Raw genomic sequence first — 21,946 nt, forward strand, 5'->3', positions numbered from 1 at the left:
GTACCTTAATGTAATATCTGTAGTATTCTGATTAAAACAAAAATGTTATGGGTGCTTCTCAGAGTAGATGCAGCCTCAAACTAAGAGACTAGATTTCAGGAATAGGGTGGCACTGTGGCACAGCAGTAAAGATGCTGCCTCATAGAGCCAGAGACCCAGGTTAGATCCTGACTATGGGTACTGTCTGCTTGGGTGTTCCGGTTTCCTCCCACATTCCAAAGATGTGCAGGTTTGTAGTTTAATTACTCCTAGTGTATAGGATAGAACTAGCGTACGGGTGATTAATGGTGAGCGTGGACTCGGTGGGCCGAAGAGTCTGTTTCCAAGCTGTATATTTACACTAAACTACAACAGATTGTTTTTGCTTTTCCATAAAGTGAAAATACTTGCTCTGCTGTGTCAAAAGTTTCCAAAATTTTACGGCCATTCATTACTCCATTTCCCAATCTCTTTTCTCTAGAAAATAGACAAATGTAGAGGTCCACGCGTTGTGTAAACACTCCATTTAATAATTAACCGATACAGCTCCATCGCTCACGCGCGTGTCCCCGAGTTCAAATTCTAACCGCAATTCCTTTGTTCTCTGCCCACACACGATGGCCCGCACCGGAGAGGCTATTCAGAAAACAGAATAGCCGTAAATCTCCAGGACCGGACAATGTTTCCCCCTCTACCCTCAAGCTCTATGCAGAACAACTGGCACTGATCTACACAGACATTTTCAACCAGTCCCTGCACTGTCCCTGCCTGCTTCAAGGTCTCCACTATTGTCCCTGTACCCAAAAAGACAAGGATCACTGGTCTTAATGACTACAGGCCTGTCACACTTACCTCTGTAGTCATGAAGACCTTTGAAAGACGTGCTGGCCCAGCTGAAAAACATCACAAACTCCCTACTGGAGCCCCTGCAGTTTGCATACAGGGCCAATAGATCGGTGGATGACGCAGTCAACCTAGGCCTGCACTTCATCCTCCAGCACCTAGACTGCAAGGGGACCTATGCCAGGATTCTGTTTGTGGACTTTAGCTCTGCTTTTAACACCATTGTGCCAGAGCTACTACACTACAAACTCTCCCAGTTGACTGTGCCCGAACCCCTCTGTCAGTGGATCATCAACTTCCTGACAGACAGGAAGCAACATGTGAGGCTGGGAAAGCATATCTCGGACCCGTAGACCCTCAGCATAGGAGGACCACAAGGCTGCGTACTCTCCTCTCTCTTTTACTCTCTCTACACCAACGACTGCACCTCCACAGACTCCTCTGTTAAGCACCTCAAGCTTGCGGATGACACTACACTGATTGGACTGATCCAGGATGGGGAGGAATCTGCCTACAGACGGGAAGTGACACAGCTGGCGTCCTGGTGCATCGCAAGAACCTGGAGCTCAATGCTCTCAAGACAGTGGAACTAATTATAGACTTTCGAAGAGATCCCCCTCCCCCCCCCCCACTCACCATCAACAACACCATAGTCACATCTGTGGAGTCATTTAAGTTCCTTGGAACCATCATCTCCAGGGACCTTGAATGAGGGGCCACCATCAATTCCACAGTCAAAAAGGCCCAACAGGGGATGTAGTTCCTGCGGCAACTGAGGAAACACAATCTGCCACAGGCAATGATGGTCCAATTCTATACTGCTATCATTGAGTCCGTCCCCACCTTCTCCATCATGGTCTGGTTTGGCTCAGCCACCAAGCACGACATCCGGAGGCTGCAACGGATCATTCGCACAGCTGAGAAGGTTGTTGGCTGCAACTTTCCCCCCATTGACGAACTGTACACTGCAAGGGCCAGGAAGCGAGCAGGCAAGATCATCTCTGACCCTTCTCACCCTGGCCCCAAACTCTTTGAAGCACTTCTCTCTGGAAGGTGACTCCGGACTGTCAGAGCAGCCACAGCCAGACATAAAAACAGCTTTTTTTCACGTGTGATAGTTCTACTCAATAACCAAAGTATGTAGTCTCTTTTTTGCTCTGGTTTATTTTCACCCACATGTTTAGACCATAATGGTGTATCATTGCTTTGATGTGTTTATGCTTTATTCTTAATTGTTAACTGTATGTGTTGTCGTTTGGGAGCGGATTCTGCTCACAAAGACACATTCCTTGTATATGCATACTTGGCCAATAAACTTATTCATTCATTATATAAGCAAGGGCTATAACATTAAAAGAAGAAACAATGGTATTAGCATGCTTTGAAGAAAGAAAAGTCATCATTGTGTGTGTGTGTGTGTGTGTAATATATATAGAAAGAAAAGTGATCATATGTGTGTATATATACACACACACAAATGATCACTTTTCTTCCTATTTTTAAGCTATGACAATCCATATTTATCTATGACAATTGTTAATCACCTTAGAGTAGAATAGAAAAGTCTTGGTTTGGAATAATAGATTTATTTTACTAAAACAGGAATCTCTGGCACTTTGTTAAAACACTTCTTTCATGGTTTTCCATTGGATTGGAAGAATCGTATTGAACAACTCCTTGAAAGTAAAAGGTACCCAAATAAATTATTCCAGTTTGAAAAATCAATATAGAAAATATAAATATGTCGAGATTTTATTTATTTGCTGTAATTGTTATTTTTAGGGAAAAGCCTAACAATCCAGACATAAAAAAGGATAAAGGAGCCAGAATTCAAAAGTTATCTTCAATGAAATTGCTGAAATCACAAGATATACTCTCATTTGAGGTGGTTGAGACTTTAAATACCAGACACAAGCTGGCTACACAGAGGATGACAAACGAAGAGCACAAAAAATATGCGAATGGTAAGTTTGTACAATATTTAGTAATCATTAGAAAATCGGCAACTATTTAAATTGGAGATGTCCAAAATGATTAGGTGCTTCAAACTAGAGCAAAGGTGGCTTCTTTGTACTTGGAGTCATTGCCCATGTTACTGCAATGTAAAAAGAAGTAATGCCGAAGTAATCAAAGAATGTGGTGATCAAAGGATGTGGAGATGGAGTCGTTTGTTCTTTTCTTATCCAAGTTTTACTGGAACAGCAATGGCTTGGCTGTGCAGTAGGAAAGACTAATTTTTCATCCTCCTGTGAATGTTTCATTTATAAAAACATTCAAGATAGAAAAATACTTTTTGATAATGAGAGGTTATTTGATCAGCTGAAGTGTGTGAATTTTGAATTGGCTTATGAATGCACTGTATCTTGAGTATGTTTATGCAACTGTTGGTAGTAATAGGATGTCACATGAATTAACCACTATCCAATGGTATTTTAAAATATATTTTATAAGCAAATTAAGGGAAAGAGTGTAACTAGAGAGAGAATAAGGCCCTTCAGAAACCAAACCAATCATCAATGTGAGGAGCCGCAGGTGATAAACAAGGTTTGCAATGAGTACTTCTCCTGTTTTTGCTGTGGAGACAGACATACGATACGATAATACTTTATTGTCAGATCAAGTCTAAAATTTTTCTTGCATCTCAGCAGCTCCACTTGCAACATCAACAAAGACAAAGAATGTAAGACAAGAAACGAGGATACATATATTCACCATAACATTACAATCACAAATGATGACACATTCAAAACCCTTCAACGTACATTTGATCTGGGATTAAGTTCTATGTTTAGTTTCAGGATTGACTGGTGCACAAAAGAGTGCTTCAGTCTAACCTTATTAAATCTTGGTACCCTGTACCTCCGATTTGATGGTAACAATTCGTATTCACTGTTCAGGACACGGTCGGGGTCCGAGACAATGTTATTGGCCAACCGTAGCATGTTATTGTGGTAGGCTGATTCATAGAGTTTCTCAAGGGGTTGACCGACGATCTTTGAGCAGATTTTCATTTGGTGGAGCAGTTTTGACTTTAAAGTGGTGGACAAACACTTGTACCATGTAGTATTACAATAATGAAAAACACTCATAATCACAGAAGGAACAAAATAAGAATTTGCCCCAAAGGACCTAAGGCGGCGGAGAAAATAAATTATTTGTTTTGTCCTTTTGCAGACAGATTCAATGTGGTCTTTCCAGGATAGCAGATAGTCTATCATCACACCCAAGTATTTAAATGAACACACCTGCTTGATTTTTTTCATTATTGGATAACAATAGGAACTACATGAGAGTCAGATGGTGAACCAAATACTATTTCTTCTGTTTTCTTTGTATTAATCTCAAAAGCATTATTATCACTCCACTCGACTACTTCGTTTACACCATGTTGGTGCAGCTCAGGGTTGTCTGATTTACTCAACAGAGATATTAAAACTGTATCATCAGAATACTTTAGAATGTATTGATTTGGTTTATCTGTACGACAGTCGTCTGTGTAAAAAATAAAAAGCATAGCTGAATTCACACAACCCCGTGGAGCCCCAACATTGGTTGTGATGGCAAATGAAAGTGTTTTGTTCACCTTTACGAGTTGGACTCTGTTAGTGAGGAAAGAAGCGTACCAGTAAATCACGTATCGATTCAATTCCTGCTAGACCATTTTTGACACCAAAGTCTGCTTATATTGTGTTGAAAGCTGATGAAAAATCTAGAAAGAGGGCTCTTGCATAGGTGTTAGGTTTGTCTAAATGTTTATAGATGATATGAATCAGAGTTGCAACTGTGTCATCTGTACCACAACCTTGCTTATACGTAAATTGTTACGGGTCAAGTTTGTCTTTTGTTGTACTGACAAGATATTGGAGCAGAATTCTTTCTAGAGATTTCATAATCACTGAGGTAAGGGCTATTGGTCTAAAATCCTTATGTTCTTTTGGACATTGAATTTTGGGTAATGGTTTTATATGCAAAGTTTTCCATGACAGTGTGTGTATCTATGGAAGCCTGAAAGATTGGTTGCCACACTAGAGCCACTCAGTTGCAAAGTTCTTCAAAAGAAAAGCGCTGCACTCATCTGGCCCTTAATGGAGTTGTTTTGAGCATAGTCTGCATTACGGACAAGGTAGTGCTGGACGTCCTAAAGCGTATGAAGGTAGTTAAATCTTCCCGGCCTGATCAGATATATCCAAGAACACTGTTGGAAGCTAGAGGAGAAATTGCAGGAGCCCTAATGCAGATATGTGATTCATTGTTCGACAAGGTGAGGTGCCAGATGACTGGGGACTGGTTCATGTTGTGGCTCTGTTTCAGAAGGGTTGCAAAGAAAAGCCAAAGAACTATTGACCAGTGAGCCTAACTTCTCAGTAGGTAAGTTACTGGAGGGGATTCAGAGGGATAAGATACATATGTATTTGGATAGACAGAGGCTGATTAGAGATAATCATTACGGCTTTGTATATGGGAGTTCATGTTTACCCCTGAGCTCTTAAAATATAATCAACATTTCATTTTTGTTACTTTGTTTGACTTTTGGTGATTAATGTAGTCATACTTGCATAATACCTGATTTTTAACCTTTAAGAAACTTGTCTGATTAGTCCTACATTATCCAATATACATTTTGCATTTTCCCACATGGAACCGTATCAGTTGTAAATTTTGTTCACTTGTTCAGTCTGTGTGTCCCTTTACAAGTTACTGCTGAAGTAAACCCCTTTTGCTTTGCAACTGCCTTGAGATAAGTTCATTACCCTATTTGAATATTCTTGAATCTGTTCATTGACTTTGGACAATTTGTGCAATTTGTGTCTTTGTTCTTTTCTGCGTCTGTATAGTACCCATCCACACCTACTGTGCCTCATTTAATATTTCTGCTAACCATGTCTATTCCTTCGTTCAAGTCCAGGGTGCCCAAGAACTACATAATTAGCAATTATTAATCAAAATACATTCCAATTTTCCCTACTTTCAGTAGCCCCTCCGCAACCAATTTTGAATTCACATTTTTTGTTCTATGTAATTTTTTGCTAAAATGTCATGCAGATCATATTAAATATTTAGACAATAGACAATAGGTGCAGGAGTAGGCCATTCAGCCCTTCGAGCCAACACCGCCATTCAATGCGATCATGGCTGATCACTCTCAATCAGTACCCCGTTCCTGCCTTCTCCCCATACCCCCTCACTCCGCTATCCTTAAGAGCTCTATCCAGCTCTCTTGAAAGCATCCAACGAACTGGCCTCCACTGCCTTCTGAGGGAGAGAATTCCACACCCTCACCACTCTCTGACTGAAAAAGTTCTTCCTCATCTCCGTTCTAAATGGCCTACCCCTTATTCTTAAACTGTGGCCCCTTGTTCTGGACTCCCCCAACATTGGGAACATGTTTCCTGCCTCTAATGTGTCCAATCCCCTAATTATCTTATTATGTTTCTGCTGGTCGTGTAAATATGTTCTTGAACATTTTTTCATCGTGGTATCTTAAGATCCTTTCTCATTCATCTAAACTACACATTGGGCAGACTCATACACCTCATACAGCATTCTTTCCCCACCCCACAACAGTTGGGGAATCAATACTGGTGAAACCTTCCTGTATCACCTCCACGTTGAGTACGTATATCTTTGCTTAAATAAGGAACCCAAAGCGCAGCCTGTATTCTGGGCACGCTTGTAACTGAAGTTCTTTACTTATTGAATAAGACCAAAAATTGCTGCAAATGCGTAATATGTCAGGCAGAGGCAATTGGAACTCACTGCCAGGGGTAGCCCTGGAAGAAGATATAATAGTAGCATTTCAGAGGCTTTGAGATGGACACATTAATATGCAAGAGGGATGTGGATCATATGCAGGCAGAAGAGATTAGTTTAATTGGGCAACATCTGCGACACAGATGTCATGAGCCAAAGGCCCTGTCCCTCTTCTGTGCCGAGAAGTGTACTAAATCTAGCTTGGATTCCTCCAGCAGTTTGTTTTTTTATTTCACAGAAGTTAACCTGAGCTTTATCAATAATTGAGTAGAATATGCAAATATGCCAAAAACAAGTATTTGAAACCAATACAAGAAGTCAAGTTATGTTTTGCCTTAAGTATAAGAATTAATAATTTGACTTAAGTGATTACTGGAATAGCGTGGACCTGTTGGGTCCAAACCTCTCCTGAGGGAGCCACTCACCCCAGACGGCCATCGCAGCGGGTCCCGCCTCTTCCGCTCTCCTCCCCCCACCCACCTCATTGGTCGTCACTTGGGTGGGTCCCGCCCCCGGCGCCCATCTTGGGCAACCCCCCTCATTGGCCGCCACTGCTGTCACTCGAGCGAGTCCTGCCCCCCAGCGCCCATCTTGGGCAAACTTGGCTGGCATTCCCGTCACTCGGGTGGGTCCCGCTCCCGGTGGCCATCTTGGGCACGGCAAGTGGAAAAGGGATTTATTAAAGTTTAAAATGCCAAGAACTTTTAACATATATCCCCAATTTGAACGAAACTTGCTACTTGCTAAATGTGAGGTTATCCACTTTGGCGGCAAGAACAGGAAAGCAGAGTATTACCTGAATGGTGACCGATTGGGAGAAGGGGAGATGCAATGTGACCTGGATGTCATGGTGCACCAGTCATTGAAAGCAAGCATGCAGGTGCAGCAGGCAGTGAAGAAAGCGAATGGTATGTTGGCATTCATAGCAAGAGGATTTGAGTTTAGGAGCAGGGAGGTTCTGCTGCAGTTGTACAGGGCCTTGGTGAGACCGCACCTGGAGTATTGTGTACAGTTTTGGTCTCCTAACCTGAGGAAAGACATTCTTGCCTTAGAGGGAGTACAGAGAAGGTTCACCAGATTGATCCCTGGGATGGCGGGACTTTCATATGAGGAAAGACTGGATAGACTGGGCTTGTACTCGCTGGAATTTAGAAGACTGAGGGGGGATCTTATAGAAACATATAAAATTCTTAAGGGGTTGGAGAGGCTAGATGCGGGAAGATTGTTCCCGATGTTGGGGGAGTCCAGAACCAGGGGTCACAGCTTAAGGATAAGGGGGAAGTCTTTTAGGACCGAGATGAGAAAACATTTCTTCACACAGAGAGTGGCTAGTCTGTGGAATTCTCTGCCACAGAAGGTAGTTGAGGCCAGTTCATTGGCTATATTTAAGAGGGAGTTAGATGTGGCCCTTTTTGCTAAAGGGATCAGGGGGTATGGAGAGAAGGCAGGTACAGGCTACTGAGCTGGATGATCAGCCATGATCATATTGAATGGCGGTGCAGGTTCGAAGGGCCGAATGGCCTACTCCTGCACCTATTTTCTATGTTTCTACTGCACACCCCAGGACCTCTCCTGGCATCGGCAGTGATCTGGCGGATGTGGAACTGTGCTTTAGCCTGTTGAAACCACACGTGGGGCTGTGATGTCCAGAAAGCGGGCAGTTTGATCAAAACTGCGTACTGCTGGTCTGGGTTGACACAACAGACATGATACAATCCGTTTTGGAGAGGCCGTTTTGAATCGTCGGGATCACCACCAAAGAGGATCCTGCGTTGTGTAAACAATCCGTTTAATAATTAACCGATACAGCTCCATCACTCACGCGTGCACCCCCGAGTTCAAATTCTAACCGCAATTCCTTTGTTCTCCGCCCACACACGACTGCCCTCCCCTCGTTCCTCCGGGGCAACCCTTCACCAACTTACGACATTTACCATCCCCCTCAACCTCCCTTTTCCCTCCCTCCCCCCTCTCCTCCCCTGCTGCCCCCCCCCCCACTCACCCACTCTATCCCACCTCATCCCCCCTTATCACCCATCCTCCCCTCAACCTTCCCTCCCACCCCCCCCCACCCTTAGGAGCTCTCCGGCACTCCCCCCTTCACCCACCCCACTCCATCCCCCCTCAACATCAACGGGCCCCAACTGCGCAGGTGCGGACCCATTGGGTGCTATGCACGCGCGGATCCGGTGGCCATCTTACGTAAGTATCAGATCAACGGGCCCCACTGTGCATGCGCGGATCCGTTGGGTTCCATTGTGACGTTAAACGCGTCTGACGGCCAGGGAAGATGGAAATTGATTTTTCAAACTTTAAAATGTGAATAACTTAAAAATATATGACCAATATGAATGAAACTTGCTCCAGCCCACCTCAGGACAATGGTGAGTATGCTAAAATTATTCGGTTATCCTGTACCGTTTTGGCTGTATTTCAGGATCAGGCAAACTGACAAACCAACAAGATGAGAGTTTTAGTAGTATAATAAAAGATAGATTGTATATAGATTTAGATTATAGATCTAGATGGAAATAGCTATATAGATATAGATTTCATTAGATAGGTAATGTCAGCAATGCCAAACCAAAAGTATTGTATCACAAAGGAATGCAGTGTTGGGGAAAGGTAGGGTGTAGGTATTGCCATTCAACTATTTCACAAATTTTAATGTTAATTAATTTTAAATATATTTACGTTGATTTATAATGTTTTTAAATAGATTGTAAAATGTCCCTGGAAACATCAATACAAAAGGGCCTGGCGATCACTCGTAGTGGCCGTTGCATTAAGGCTCCAATGGAGTATTGGCGGGGGCAGAGATTGGTGACTGACAACAACTTGAATGTTACTGTCATGGAGGGTGGAATTGATTATTTGACTTCCAACATTCAAATTACTACAGTGAGTATAATTTTTTTAAATAAATAAATAGACAACAATTAGCTATGACATTATAGTAATTTTGGTTGTTTTTATACAAAAAAATGTAGACAGTGAATGACCGAAATGGAAGCTCCTTGACCTCAAAAATGCCTGCAGAAAGACCAAATAGTACGAACAATAAACGTAAGAAAATGTGACTTTTCTGTAATTATTTATGTAATGCACATTCATCTTTTCAGATTCATAATTCCACAGATTTTATTTGATATTTTATTTCCTTCTATAATGTGCAATTGTTGATGGCAGAACCTTTGTATCAATGAGACTGAGCGCAGTTTGTCATAAAAACATTGTGATATTATCATATTGATGCATTTAAGAGAAATCTAGATCTATACATGGAGGAGAAAGGAAACTAAGTATGTATAAATTAGTTAAGTGAGGAATGAGGTTTGGAGGAGGCATGTGCTGTGCTTAATGCTAGAAGAACAATGAACAAATTGACTTCTTTTGCAGTTTAATTTCTATGTAAATTTAAGAGATAAAGTCAAAGTCCTCCCTGAGAAATTGAAGTTGCTTCTTGTGTGCCTTTTTTCTCTTTCTCCCCAACTGATTCATCCACCCCAAGCTGACTTTGTGTTCTACAATGGTAAAACAAATGATATTCTAAACATAAGTGTGAGACCTCACTTGGAGTACTTTGTGCAGTTCTGCTCATCCAACTTTAGGAAATATATAATTAAGTTGGAAAGGCGTAGATTCACCAGAATGTTACCTGGACTTGTGGGAGAGGTTGGATAGGCTGGGACTTTGTTTGGAGTGAAAGGGGCTGAGGGGTGATATGATCATGAGGTTTATGCAAAAGTGAACACTCAGTCTTTCTCCCCAGGGTAAAGGATTCTAAAATTAGAGGGCGTGGGCCTATGATGAGAGGGAGAGATTTATGACCTTGTAAAATATATCATTTCCAATAGATGCTCACTGTATTTGAATACCAAATATCATCATATCATATCTATACAGCCGGAAACAGGCCTTTTCAGCCCTCCAAGTCCGTGCCGCCCAGCGATCCCCGTACATTAACACTATCCTACACCCACTAGGGACAATTTTTACATTTACCCAGCCAATTAACCTACATACCTGTACGTCTTTGGAGTGTGGGAGGAAACCGAAGATCTCGGAGAAAACCCACGCAGGTCACGGGGCGAACGTACAAACTCCTTACAGTGCAGCACCCGTAGTCAGGATCGAACCTGAGTCTCCGGCGCTGCATTCGCTGTAAAGCAGCAACTCTACCGCTGCGCTACCATGCCGCCCAGTTACCGTGCCGCCCAGTTACCGTGCCGCCCAATCTACAGTTACATTTTGTATGTTTTCTAATAGATCATGTTTTGAAGATAAAAAGTGATGCCAAAAGGACAAAAATTGCCAATGAAAAATCCAAAAAGCAACCAGTGAAATATAGTCTGAAAAATCAGCCACAGAAGCTGACACGAGAGGCCACTTTAAAATCAGACGGAAGTACTTTGAATAATGAAATTAAAAAAAACAGAAAGCATTGTAATTTAAACCCAGTTATTGTTTTAACCCCAATTCGTAATTATCCACTAAGGAGCAAAATGGAAAAATTAGGTAGGGGTTTCCACAATATTCAGCAAAACACAAAGAAAGAAAACAAATTGGTCTCTCTAAATGCGGCTACATCATCTGAAATAGAGGATACAAGTGAGAGCGACATTTTTGAAGACAAACCTTACCATAGACACATGAAAGCAGAACTGCAGAACTTTCGCAAGTTAAGCAATGGAAGAGTAAAATCAAGCGAGTTAACATCCAAAAAAGCAAAAACACAACGCAATATCCAAAACAGCAAAAATGGAAGAAATGCATCTCCAATCAAAATAACAGAGTCATCCAAAATGGAGGATTTCAATGAAAAATACGTGTCTGAAAGTCATAGTGAAAATGGAAATCATTCTTCAAAATCAATCAAACAAAATGGACCTTTCCTTCCATCAGCAGAGACGTTTACATCCAATGAAGATATCAAGATTAATATTAGAAGAAAATTAAAAAGAATGAATTCCAAACAGTGTGTCAATCAGATAAACCGAGGACTAGCAACTAAGGGAGGTATTAGTGTCAAAGAGTCTCAATCCGAAGAGTCATTGACTCAATCAAAACTTGCTCCTTCAATGAGAAATCAAATTGTATCTGAAAAGACGACATCACTTCCAACCAATGACAAAATTGGAGAGACCACCACCAAGGAACCTAGCTTAAATGCTAATATTAAAACAAATCGGGATTATCAATTAGGTGCAGCAGAACTAAATGATGACAGCTTTGGAATTAGTGTGTCAGAGTATAACCAACGATCTTCAAAAAAAAAAAAAAAGTTCAATAGAATCCTGTCATCTACTGGAGATGTTTCTCAAACTGAAACAAATGAGGTGGAAGTATTCACAGAAGGAAAACCAAAACATTCAGCAAGACCTTTTCAAAAGGAAATGCCTAAAAATAGATCAACAACAGATGCAGGCTCAGAAACATGTACTAGGTCTGGGCAGAAAGTACAAAGACTGTGCAATTCCTTACCATCGGTTGATGATGCTGAAGCAGTACACTGGACTAAGAAAGAACTTCACTGTCTGCACAAGTAAGAGCTTAATGACTGTGTTAATTTTATGCTCAATAACATTATATGTTTTTCAACTAAATTTCTTGCTGATAATTTATCTCAGTAACCTTTCAATATAAATAAAAACAACAAGATACTGTAAATGTTTTTGGCAAATGCTTGAGTCCATTAAGCATGGCATTCTGGATACTGCAAATAGTGTGAATTGTTACCGGTGCAATAAGTATTGGTATTATTACAGTATGCATGGATGTGTTGCTCATACCTTTAGATTGGGCATGCTGCCTGGATTGATGATGATAGGGGCAGATAATGTTGTCTGATCAAGGTGGGGCAGGTTGAAAGACTGTTATAAATGTGAAAATAATCTGATTTCCCAGCTTCTGGTAAAGAAATGCAGATCTGGCCCAATACAAAGTCATAGAATGATACAGTGTGGAAACAGGCCCTTCACACCAATAAACATGTCCCAGCTACACTAGTCCCACCTGCTCGCATTTGGTCCATATCCCACCAAACCTGCCCTACTCATGTACTTGTCTAAGTGTTTCTCAAACGTTGGGATAGCCCCAGCCTCAACTATGTCTTCTGGCAGCTTGTTCCATACACCCACCACCCTCTGTGTGAAAAAGTTCCCCTCAGATTCCTATTAAATCTTTTCCCCTTAAACCTATATCCTCTAGTCCTCAATTCACCTACTCTGGGCAAGAGACACTGTGCTATTCCTCCCATGATTTTATACACCTCTAAAATATCATCCCTCATCCTCTTGCACTCCAAGGCCTACTCAACCTCTTCCTATAGCTCACACCGACTAGTCCTGGCAACATCCTCGTAAAGCTTCTCTGTACCCTTTCCAGCTTGACAATGTGTTTCCTATAACATGGTGCCCAGAACTGAACACAATACTCTAAATGCGGCCTCACCAACATCTAATACCACTGCAACATGACCTCCCAACTTCTATACTCAATACTCAGACTGATGCAGGTCAGTGTGCCAAAATACTTTTTGACCACCCTCTCTACCTGTGACTCCACCTTCAAGGAACCATGCACCTGCACTCCTAGATCCCTCTGCTCTATAACACTCCCCAGAAGCCTACCATTCACTGTGTAGGTCCTGCTTATGTCAGACTTTCCAAAATGCAATACCTCACAATTCTCTGTATTAAACTCCATCAACCATTCCTCAGTCCACCTGGCCAATCGATCAAGATACTGCTGCAATTTTTCACAACCAATCTTCACTATCTGCAATGCCACCCACTTTTGTCATCATCAGCAAACTTGCTAATCTTGCCATGTATGTTCTCATCCAAATCATTGATATGGATGACAAACAGTAACGGACCCAGCATTGAGATGCACCACTAGTCTCAGGCCTCCAGTCCGAGAAGCAACCTTCCACCATCACCCTCTGCTTCAGAGAAACATAGAAAATAGGTGCTGGAGGCCATTTGACCCTTCGAGCCAGCATTGCCATTCATTGTGATCATGGCTGATTATCCACAATCAGTAACCCGTGCCTGCCTTCTCTCTATATCCCTTGATTCCGTTAGCCACCAGAGTTCTATCCAAATCTCTTTTAAATTCATCCAGTGAATTGGCCTTCTGTGGCCGAGAATTCCACAAATTCACAACTCTCTAGGTGAAAAAGGTTTTTCTCATCTTAGTTTCACATGGCCTCCCCTTTATTTTTAGACTTTGGCCCCTGGTTCTGGACTCCCCCAACATTGGGAACATTTTTCCTGCATCTAGCTTATCCAGTCCTTTTATAATTTTATACATTTCTATAAGATCCCCTCTCATCCTTCTAACTTTCAGTCTTTCCACTCTTTCCTCATATGACAGTCCCGCCATGCCGGGGATCAACCTTGTGAATCTACGCTGCACTGCCTCAATAGCAAGGATGTCCTTCCTCAAATTAGGAGACCCAAAACTGTACACAATATTCCAGATGTGGTCTCACCAGGGCCCTGAACAATTGCAGAAAGACCTCTTTACTCCTATACTCAAATCCTCTTGTTATGAAGGCCAACATGCCATTCGCTTTCTTCACTGCCTGCTGTACCTGCATGTTTACTTTCAGTGACTGGTGTACAAGGACACCCAGGTCTCGTTGCACTTCCCTTTTTCTATTCTGACCCATTGAGATAATAATCTGCCTCCTTGTTCATGCTGTCAAAGTGGATAACCTCACATTTATCTACATTATACTACATCCACCATGCATCTGTCCATTCACTCAACCTGTCCAAGTCACCCTGCAACCTCCTAGCATCCTCTTTGCAGTTTGCATTGCCACCCAGCTTTGTGTCTTCCTTCCATGCAGCCAATTTTCTATTAATTCAGCTATCTCTCCTTGGATCCCTTGCGATCTAACCTTTCAGAGCAGCTTACCATGCTGAACCTTGTCGAATGCTTTACTGAAGTCCATATATACCACATCTACAACTCTGCCCTTTTTGGTCACATCCTCAAAAACTCAATCAGATTTGTGAGACCTCCTGCATACAAAACCATGCTAACTATCTCTGATCAGCCCTTGTTCATCTAAATGCCTGTATGTCCTATCCCTCAGAATACCCTCTAGTTTCTTTCCAACTACAGATGTTAAGCTCACTGGCCTATAGCTCCCAGCAATTTCCCTGCAGCCCTTGTTAAATAGAGGCACAACATTTGCCACCCTCCAGACTTCCCGTACCTCTCCTGTATATAAGACGACTCGTAAATTTCAACCAGGGCTCCCGCAATTTCCTCTCTAGTTTCCCACAATGTCCTCAGATATATCTGATCAGGCCCAGGAGATTTGTCTATCTTCATACACGATAGTACCTTCGGCACTTTGACCGTAACACTGACGGTTCTTAAGCACTTCCATTGACTGCCCCAAGTTCCTCTGTCATCCTTTCTTTCTCCTTGGTAAATACAGAGGAGAAATACTCATTGCTCATCTCTTGTGGCTCCACACAGAAGTAACCATTTTGATTCCTGAGGGGTCCCACTCTCTCTAGTCACCCATTTACCCCTTATGTATTTATAAAATCTCTTGAGATTGTCCTTAATGCTATCTGCCAGAACTGTCTCCTGGCTCCTTTTTGCCCTTCTGATTTCCTTTTTTAGTTTACTCCTTAATTCCCGAAACTCCTCCAGGAATACACTTGATCCCAGCTGCCTATACCTGTCCCACGCATCCTTCTTATTCTTGACTAATGCCTCAATTTCCCTCGTCAGCCAAGCTTCCTTATGTTTGCCTGCCTTGCCCTTCACTCTAACAGGGACATACATGCCTTCGATAAGGTGCCGCACGTCAGGCTGCTAGGGAAGATGAGAGCCCATGGGAAGATACTAGTATGGATAGTGGTATAAGAAAATAACTGCAGATGCTGGTACAAATCGATTTATTCACAAAATGCTGGAGTAACTCAGCAGGTCAGGCAGCATCTCGGGAGAGAAGGAATGGGTGACGTTTCGGGTCGAGACCCTTCTTCAGACTGATGGATAGTGTATGGATCAGACTGTATGGATAGTGGGTTGGCTGGATGACAGATGGTAAAGAGTTGCAATAAAAGGCACTTTTTCAGGTTGACTATTGGTATTCCGCAAATGTCGGTGCAGGGGCCGCTTCTCTTCACGTTGTATATTAATGATTTGGATAAGGGGATTGAAGGCTTTGTGGCCAAGTTTGCAGATAATGCTAAGATAGGTGAGCGGCAGGCTGTGTGGAGGCAGCAAGGACTCTGCAAAAGTACTTGGACAGGTTAGGAGAGTGGGTAGGGAAGTGGCAAATGAAATTCAGTATAGCAAAGTGCGGAGTCTTGCATTTTGGTAATAAGAATAAAGGCGTAGATTATTTTCTAAATGGAGAGAGAATCCAGAAATCGGAGGTGCAAAGGAACTTAGGAGTGCTAGTGCAGAACTCTCAAAAGGTTAATTTGCAAGTCGGTAGTAAGGAAGATAAATTCAATGCTAGCATTTATATCAAGAGGCCTGGAATACAAAAACAGATGTAATGCTGAGGCTCTATAAGGTGCTGGTCAGGCCACATTTGGAGTACTGTGAGCAAATTTGGGCCCCATATCTGAGGAAGGATGTGCAAACTCTGGAGAGGGTCCAGAGGATGTTTACGAGAATGATTCCAGGAATGAGTGGGTTAGCATATGTTGAGCGTTTGACAGCACTGGGCCTCTACTCGCTGGAGTTTGGAAGGTTGAGGGGATACCTCATTGAAACTTACAGAATAAAGAAAAGCATAGATAGAGTGGATGTGGAGAGGATGTTTCCAATGGTAGATTGTAGGACCAGAGGTCATGGCCTCGGAATTAAAGGGTGTTCTTTTAAAAAGGTGAGGAGGAACTTCTTTAGTCAGAGGGTAGTTAATCTGTGGAACTCATTGCCACAGAGGGTTGTCAAGTGGATATTTTGAAGGCAGAAATAGACAAATTCTTGATTAGAATGGGTATCAAGGATTATGGGGAGAAGGCAGGAAAATGGGATTTACCAGAGACCGGCAGAGATGATTGAATGGCGAGGTAGACACGATGGACCGAATGACCTGATTCTACTCCTATAACTTATGAACTTGTGTGCATATCCTGAGCTTTTGTCAGCACACTTTTAAAAACATCCCACTTGGCTGATGTTCCTTTCCCCTCAAATAACCTGCTCCAATCAACTCAAGCAAGACTTTAACTCATACCCTCAACGTTGGCCTTACACCAATTGAGCATTTTAACATGTGGGCCCTCTCTGTCCCTATCCAAAACTATCTTAAACCTAATTGAACAGTAGTCGCAAAAGGTTCCTTCACGAACACTTCATTCACTTGCCCTTCCCTATTTCCCAAGACTAGATCAAGTGTTGCCCTCTCACGTGTGGGGGCCTCTACTTATTGATGGAGAAAACTCTCCTGAACACTTTTGAGAAATTGCACCCCATTTAAACCCTTCACACTATGATTTTTCCAGTCAAATATTGGAAAAGTTAAAATCCCCTTCTACAACAACCTTATTTAACCTGCAGCTATCTGTAATATCCCGGCATATTCATTCTTCTAATTCCCATTGACTGTTTGGGGACAACAAGGTGATCATCCCTTTCTTATTCCTAGCCTCACTGGACTCCATAATGTCACCTCTGACCACTGCCGTGACATCCTCCCTAGCCAATAACACAACCCCCCCCCCCCCCCCCCCGCCTCCTCTTGAACCCTCACTCCTGCCTTTCCTGAAGCACCTGTAACCCATATAATTGAGCTGCCCGTCCAGTCCTGCCCTTCTCTTAACCAGGTTTCAGTAATGGCTACAACGTCCTAGTTGCACGTACCTAACCATGCCCTAAGCTCATCTGCCTTGCCCGTCAGGCCTCGTGCAGTTTAAACCAATCTTCCTTCCTCATTCTCTGCCTTTCTCCTGTCTATTCTGTCCACTAAACTTTCTCTCACCATCCTCCATGCCAACTTTTAACCTCTCACCTGCCTCTGCCCTGTATGAGATCCTGCCAATCTAGTTCAGAAATATCATCCTCTGTGTAAAATCGGAGTTGCCCAGAACAGGACAATATTAAAACATATTTTGAAACTATGTCGTTAGGAGCTATTATGTTCTTGCTGTTGTACTCTTGTAGAGCTGTATAGGAACATCTATCTGTGCATTTCTCCCAAATCAGTAACAGCCTGCTTAACATTAAGATAACAACGCCACAGTTACCCAGATAAATAATTTTGTGTTATTTTCCAAATAAAAGTTGAAAATTCTCAGCTCCTTAAATAAGAAATACTTCTCTAGCCACAGTTATTTTAATCTTGATTACTGCCTGTGTCTCGTCTGGAGATTCCGTGCGATGCAAGGTTGCGCTGCCAGTCCTCCTCTTTTGAACCGTGCCTCTGTGACAGCACCAATATACACGTGCTGATCAATGGTCTGAGTTTATGTGCCTCCATAGTTATACTCCTTGCATTAAAATAGATGCATTGACCTCCCATTCATCTCTTATGCTTTACATCCACATCTGCTCTCTGTACTGGAATAACTTGGTTTCCTTTTTATTTGATTGCAGTTCTCCAACTGTACTTCCATTCCTTTGTCAAATTAGTTTAAACCCTCCCCATCAGCACTGGTCCTCAATTCTCCTGTGTTGAGGTCTAATATGTCCAGTTTGAACAGGTACTACCTTCCTGAAAAAGTATACCAGTGATCCAGACCTCCAGGGTCGTCCTCTCACGGCGTTCCTCGAGCCACGTATTCATCTGACCTTTTCACCTATGTGTATACTCACTAGCTAATGGCACCATTTTATTTTCTCATAAGACTATTCTGCCAATCATGCTGACGTATCCCTTCAGATGTTGTCACCTATCACGTCACTGTGAACTTCCTGCTAAGATGGTCTTTGCCTTTCTTGGCAATTTTTTTGAAAATCACCAGGTAGACTATTAATCTCTGCTGTAATCAGAAATCATTTGTTACTGGGAAGATCCTATGTGTAGGAAAGAACTGCAGATGCTGGTTTAAATTGAAGGTAGACACAAAATGCTGGAGTAACTCAGCGAGTCAGGCAGCATCTCTGGAGAGAAGGAATGGGTGATGTTTCAGGTCGAGACTCTTCTTCAGACTGAAGAAGGTTCTCGACCCGAAAAGTCACCCATTCCTTCTCTCCAGAGATGTTGCCTGATCCACTGTTACTCCAACAGTTTGTTTCTACCCAATAGGAAGATCCTGATCTGTTAATATTCTTTAATGCATTTAACCACTTAAAGTTACAAAATCTGTTTTTCAACTCTGAAAATCTCTGAGTAGTTGATTTTATCTTCCTTAATCTGAAGTTTCAAGCTTCAACAGAGCTCATAACTGTATCTCACTGAATTAGAGCCGTGGGAATTTAGATGCTTTCGTGAATAAGAGTGATCTTCGATTATAAATAGCCACCAAATACATAATGCATACGCTGTCTATTACACAGCCCCCAATTTCACCATTGATTCAGAATATTAATAAAAGAACTGACTCTTCACTTTCCTACTGAGTCCTGATAAATTTACTAATGAAACAAGAATGATGCAAATCAGAGTAATGAGCATTTAACAGAATTCATAAATTGGATATTTTTCTCCACTTTGGCAATACAGTTTTCCCCAATAAGCACAGTTTAAACTTGTTAAGGTAGAGAAATCGCCTGTATTATTGCCGTCTTTATTCAAAGGAGCAACTACGCTGCTGTCATTATCTCCACCCTCTTCGATCGAACAGAAAAATTCTAAATGTCTTAGAGTTGACACTTTAGCATGGGTGCATCCACATTCTTATTTATATTTATTATATAATTGTGCAGTTGGGATGAATGTTTAATTACTTACTGCTTCACTCAAGTAATATGTGGAGAATTCACAATTTATAAAAATGATCTTAATATGTGTTTGCTTTACTTTACTTCATGATGTCTTTCCTAATAGAACAGTTGCAGCATTTCCAAAACATAAATATGGTTTCTGGGAAAACGTTGCAGCATCCGTTGGTACACGTTCTGCTGAGGAGTGTCAACAAAAGTACCTAGCTGAGCAACAGCCTAAATGGTGCAAAAAAACTGAAGTGAAGCAGAAGAAGAAAAAAGTTTCCAGTGATAAAAACAAGCAAGGTTAGAATACAAACCTTACAAACTAGTATGTAAAACTTTAGAATTAATTTATTTAATATTTCACAAAATTATCAAATATGTATTACGTGCTAAGATGAATATAAAATGAGCTGACTTGTTTTTACATAATAGAATTAACTGACAAGTTGGAAGCTCAACGGTAGAAATTCTTTTCAACTATATCTTCAACTTGTGCATGAAAGAAGACGTGAAGGGGATTAAGGGAAGAATTATTGTGTGGAATTTCTCAATGCAGTCAAATGGAAGGGGAGACAACAATTTCCATTTCGTCCATCTGGAGGGGCACTTCAACACACTTGAAGCAGCTACTGTGTTCACCAGGATGCAGCCCTGAGCCCCGCAACTGAGCACGCACGTTACTCGCCTCACCTCAAATACGTGCACATTGTCTTTGCAGTTCACTCCATATTAATCCAGATGACAATTAGAATAGTCAGTTAGAACAGTCTCATTGCTGCAAGAGTGTCAGATGAATACTGAACCTCAACCTAGGTCCAAGCATGCAGCATAAGGAAGGCCAGTGGTTCACATCTTCCTCAGAGTAACATCTTTATAATCCCTTTTGGCACTGATTCCACAAGTGCCTTCATTCCTGGGAATGCATCCTGATTATGAAGGTCATCTGAGGTCAGCATGTAAATAATAAAATTAATGGCACCCAGTTTTTTCTTATCCTTGCATTTTTAACAACTGTGCTGTTTTATTTGCATGTCTGTATCTACCATTGGATGAACAAATTTCCCCATTGCGAACATTTGGGGGGAAAAACAATACCTTTTTCCATCAGTCATCAACTAATTTTCCACTATGATTACTGACATACTTTGGCAACTTATTTAGCCATCAGCTATCAAGAGCATATCTTACCATGCAAAAAGTATCTAATCCACCTAGGTAATATTACATGCCTTCAGCCTTGCCTCAGTCCAATTGCTGCAGAAACTGATGCACTTTTTTTATATCCAATTTCATCCAGTGCTCTCCACTCTTCATTTTATCATTTTTATGAACAAAGGAGTATGTGCTTTTGATTCTGAGGAAATGCTGAAAACAGCAACCAATGTTCCCTGTTATTTTTTATAATTGGAATCACTGGATTATTTTGCCAAAAATTTAAAAGAATAAAATCCTTACATTGAACATTTTCCATGATCCAATTTTTCTCAATGTTGGTTCCTCCAAATGCAAACTATCATTTCCACCCCACATTATCACCATCAGATATGCCCCATCGTATTTTCAACAGTAATAGTGCCACTCTCCTAATTCTGTTCCTCAATGCCTTCTCATTTTCCACCATTAAGATTCTCTATAATACACTCCTTTTGCATACCTGTCACCATTCTTGCATTTTAGTTTAGTTTAGAGATACAGCATGGAAACAGGCCCTTCAGCCCACCGAGTCCGCACCGACCAGCGAGCCCCGCACATTAACACTATCCTACACACACTAGGGACAATTTACACTTATACAAAGCCAATTAGCCGAACAAACCAGTCTGTCTTTGGAGTGTGGGAGGAAACCGAAGATCTCAGAGAAAACCCACGCTGTCATGGGGAGAACGTACAAACTCCATACAGACAGCACCCGTAGTTGGGGTCGAACCCGGGTCTCTGGCGCTGTAAGGCAGCAACTGTACCGCCGCGCCACTGTGCTGCCCCAATTTTTGCGTTTGTTCAATTCACTTTTTTTCTCCTCCAACATACTTTTCCTATGGGCTTTCCGCCCCCTCATTTGGCTCAAGGTCACCCCCATTGTCTCACTTGCCCTTTTCCATGACATTTCTATGTCCTCTCCTTTGTTTCGTGGGGCCATTTGCTATTTTAAATATTCTGTATTTGTTGCTCTGGAAAAGATTTGTACAATTTTGTTTCTGTGTTAAAACCTGTGTTGAAAGTTAGGGGGAAATGGTTAACTGTATCTGGGAAAGAGCCCTCCCAGATACTCTACTAAATCATGAATAGATTTCCATTTCTCTTGTGCTTCTTTAGAGTCTGTTATCCACTTTACAATGTAGAAAGCAATTAATTAATATTTTAATTTAAAATTCCTGCAAGTGCAGATTTAGTTTAAAATTAAACCTCCCAAAACTACATAAAGCCAGCAATTGGTTTTATATTAATACCTTCTTTGAGTGTCATTGGATTATGAAAATGAATCTGCCTGTACTTAAAAGCTTGCATGATCAGA

At 41.7% G+C, this 21,946-nt stretch overlaps 1 protein-coding gene across 1 annotated transcript in view; it reads left to right on the top strand.

Annotated features, from left to right (window-relative positions):
- The window catches only part of mis18bp1 (MIS18 binding protein 1), a 46,629-nt gene that overhangs the window by 15,635 nt on the left and 9,048 nt on the right, over positions 1-21,946 (top strand). Inside the window, exons 7-12 of the mRNA XM_078407191.1 lie at positions 2,425-2,512; positions 2,605-2,786; positions 9,293-9,474; positions 9,564-9,639; positions 10,843-12,118; positions 19,553-19,734. Of these exons, the coding sequence (XP_078263317.1) occupies positions 2,425-2,512; positions 2,605-2,786; positions 9,293-9,474; positions 9,564-9,639; positions 10,843-12,118; positions 19,553-19,734 (1,986 nt within the window). The remainder of the gene's footprint in view (positions 1-2,424; positions 2,513-2,604; positions 2,787-9,292; positions 9,475-9,563; positions 9,640-10,842; positions 12,119-19,552; positions 19,735-21,946) is intronic.

Source organism: Rhinoraja longicauda, chromosome 10 (genome assembly GCF_053455715.1).
Source record: "Rhinoraja longicauda isolate Sanriku21f chromosome 10, sRhiLon1.1, whole genome shotgun sequence".
Lineage (NCBI taxonomy): Eukaryota > Metazoa > Chordata > Chondrichthyes > Rajiformes > Arhynchobatidae > Rhinoraja > Rhinoraja longicauda.